General features: G+C 38.6%; 1 gene segment (V, D, J or C); it reads left to right on the top strand.

Moving 5' to 3' along the window:
• Window positions 1-297: 297 nt before the first annotated feature.
• LOC134486788 (Ig kappa chain V-VI region NQ2-48.2.2-like) lies at window positions 298-2,020 on the top strand. The segment is given in 2 exon segments: window positions 298-371; window positions 541-2,020. Coding segments are annotated over 2 exon segments (360 nt in total).
• The last annotated feature ends 1,322 nt before the right edge of the window (window positions 2,021-3,342 follow it).

Here is a 3,342-nt window from a genome sequence, read left to right as displayed (position 1 = left end):
AAATGGATCAAATAACTCTTGTCTTTAGGGAAACATTGGTAATACTATAGAACAGAGCTTTACCCCCTAAAACTGAGGAAAGAGAAAACAGATATTTCCTTCTTTATTATTGTTATGACTACAAATAAATAGACATTGTCCTGGTTTAACCTGGTTTGCCTTAGTTAACAGACCACATGTTTATAAGCCAAGAACTGCCCAGACTATATCTTGCTATTTGCATACTTCATTTTCAAAAACCACAAACCTCTCACAGCTGTTTTAAAGAGATGTACTTATGAGAATAGTAGCAATTAGCCAGAGACTAAAATTCAAGTACACAATGGATTTTCGGGTGCAAATTTTCAGCTTCCTGCTAATCAGTATCACAGGTAACCGGGACATGGAGTATGAGCTAAGAGTACAATGAAAATTCTTTTCCCTGGGGAATTTGAGTCTAAAATATACTTTTTCCTTTTTCTTTTTTCTGAATATTGGATGGTATGAAAGTACTTTTTTATCTCTATATCTACTAACTGCCCACATGTTACTTTTTCCTAGTCTTAGTGTCCAGTGGAGAAATTGTGCTCACTCAGTCTCCAACAACCATGGCTGCATCTCCGGGGGAGAAGGTCACCATCACCTGCCGTGCCAGCTCCAGTATAAGCTACATGTACTGGTACCAGCAGATGTCAGACGCCTCCCCCAAACTCTGGATTTATGACACATCCAAGCTGGCTTCTGGAGTCCCAGATCGCTTCAGTGGCAGTGGGTCTGGGACCTCTTATTCTCTCACAATCAACACCATGGAGGCTGAAGATGCTGCCACTTATTATTGCCAGCAGTGTTGTAGTACCCCACCCACACTGTGATACAGACATGAACAAAAACCTAAATCCTTACGGCCCAGCAACTTACTCCTAGAGACTAAATGCAGCCAGGTGTTTGATTGCAATAGTCTACACATGGTGTACTGCTTTCTAATGTCATTTGCATCTTTGGACAACTGTAACAATATTCTACTGTATGCCAGTGTTGTTATCAAATAATCTACTTTGCCTGTTTTATGTTTAGTCTCAACTTTTTTCTCTGTTTTTTGAAGGCAAATGTGGGAGGCACTTCACTTCTCAGCTATTTTACTGGTGGTCCACATGAAACTTCACATCTAGTTTCTGCTACTTTCACTGATTTTAGGATCTTCTTTGTAGGTGTTTTTTCTTCAGTATAGTCACTTACTCAAAGTGCACTGCTGCTGTTATCCTTCAAAAAGTAGTATCTGTTCTATTGTGTCTTCTGATTATTATTAACAGACTTTTTTTTCACTACATTGTCCTGTTATCCTGTTAATATGTGCTTGAAATGATTTTCTCTCCAATAAAAAAATCTCTCGACACTCATGCATATTATCTTAGTATTCTCATGAAGAGGAATTGAAACACTACACTAATGAAGAAAAAAATTAGGCAACAGAGAACTAATAACTATATATTATTTTTCTTTATATCTATCTATCTATCTATCTATCTATCTATCTATCTATCTATCTATGTATCTATATACCCATTTGTGTATACCTTATTGTCAACAATAAAATTCTTAAGGAAAGTTTATCATACTAAATATAGAAACATTTAAACTATTTAAATGTACAATTACATTTGAAATTTATTACACTTACTTAAATTTAAATTAATTTTAATAAGAAAGGAATAATTACATAATATTTTGTTTTCAATTTTACAATTTAAGTTGCTTGGTATGAAGTCCAAAGACACAGGTTCCATCCTTTTTTTTCCTGCATTTCTAGGAGAAAGTGTTGCCATCATAGGAAGTCAAGATATTGCTAGGTATTTATAATCTATTATTATTTGTCAAGAAAATGTTTTCATTGTCTGTTGTTTGACCTAGTCCTAGCAAAGAAAAGGATGCATAAAGATGATCATGGGAAATTGAAGAAATTCTCAGAAGATGGAAATATCTCCCGTGCTCATGAAAAATATCATCCTGAATGAGATAACACAATCACAGAAAAACACACATGGTATTCAGTCATTGATAAATGGCTATTGTCCCAAATGCTTGAATTACCCTAGATGCACAGAACACATGAAATTCAAGAAGGATGACCAAAATGTGAATGCTTCACTCCTTCTTTAAAAGGGGAAGAAAAATACCCTTGTCAGGGAATAGGGAGGCAAAGTTTAGAACAGAGGCAGAAGGAACATCCATTGCCTGCCCCACATGTGGCCCATACATATACAGCCACCAAACTAGATAAGAGGAATGAAGCAAAAAGTGCAGGCCGACAGGAACCGGATGTAGATCTTTGCTGAGCAACACAGCCAGAATACAGCAAATACATAGGCGAATTCCAGCAGCAAACCACTGAACTGAGAACAGGACCCCTGTTGAAGGAATCAGAGAAAGGACTGAAAGAGCTTGAAGGGGCTTGAGACCCCATATGAACAACAATGCCAACAAACCAGAGCTTCCAGGGACTAAGCCACTACCCAAAGACTATACAAGGACTGACCCTGGGCTCCAACTGCATAGGTAGCAATGAATAGCCTAGTAAGGGCACCAGTGGAAGGGGAAGCCCTTGGTCCTGCCAACACTGAAACCCCAGTGAATGAGATATTTTTGGGGCAGGACTTCTTGAAACTGAAAATTTTCTGTAAGGCAAAAGATATTTTCAACAAGATTAAACAGTAGCCTACACTTTGGGAAAAGATCTTCACAAACCCAACATCCAGTATAGGGCTTATGTATGCTGCTTTTAAATTTGGTGATTTGATTTGTTTGTGTCTAACTTCTATTCACAGATACCCACAACCAAACATTGGACAGAGGTCATGTACTCTTATGAAAGACCTGAGGGAAGGACTGAAAACCCTGATGGGGACAGGAACTCCACACAAAAACCAACAGTGTCATGTCCACTGGACCTGTGAAAGCTCTCAGAGGAAGCCACCAACCAAAGAACACACATGGTCTGGAATGGAACCTCAGGAAAAGAAGTGAAGCTCAGTCTCCTTGTGGGAATTCTAACAACTAAAATAGACACTCTCCCTAAATCTGTAGCCTGACTTTAATACCAGTTCCCCAACAAGGCTGCATTGTCTGGCCTAAATCAGAAAGTATGCATGTTATCTGTCAGAGGCTTGATATTCCAGGATGGGAGGTACTCAGGGCATCCCACCTTCCCAGAATCTCAGGGGAGTGGGAAGAGAGCTTCTGTGAGGGGGAAACTTTGAGGAAACAGCATTTGGGATGTAAATAAAGAAGAGTTGGATGAATCTACGTCCAGTGCAGACTTTTGAAACATGAAAAGACATTACTTTGATCTAGATATCGAGACAAGAA

Source organism: Rattus norvegicus, chromosome 4 (assembly GCF_021556685.1).
Source record: "Rattus norvegicus strain SHRSP/BbbUtx chromosome 4, alternate assembly SHRSP_T2T, whole genome shotgun sequence".
NCBI lineage: Eukaryota > Metazoa > Chordata > Mammalia > Rodentia > Muridae > Rattus > Rattus norvegicus.
Note: the sequence above shows the minus strand (reverse complement) of the source record. Positions and strands in the feature narration are given on the sequence as shown.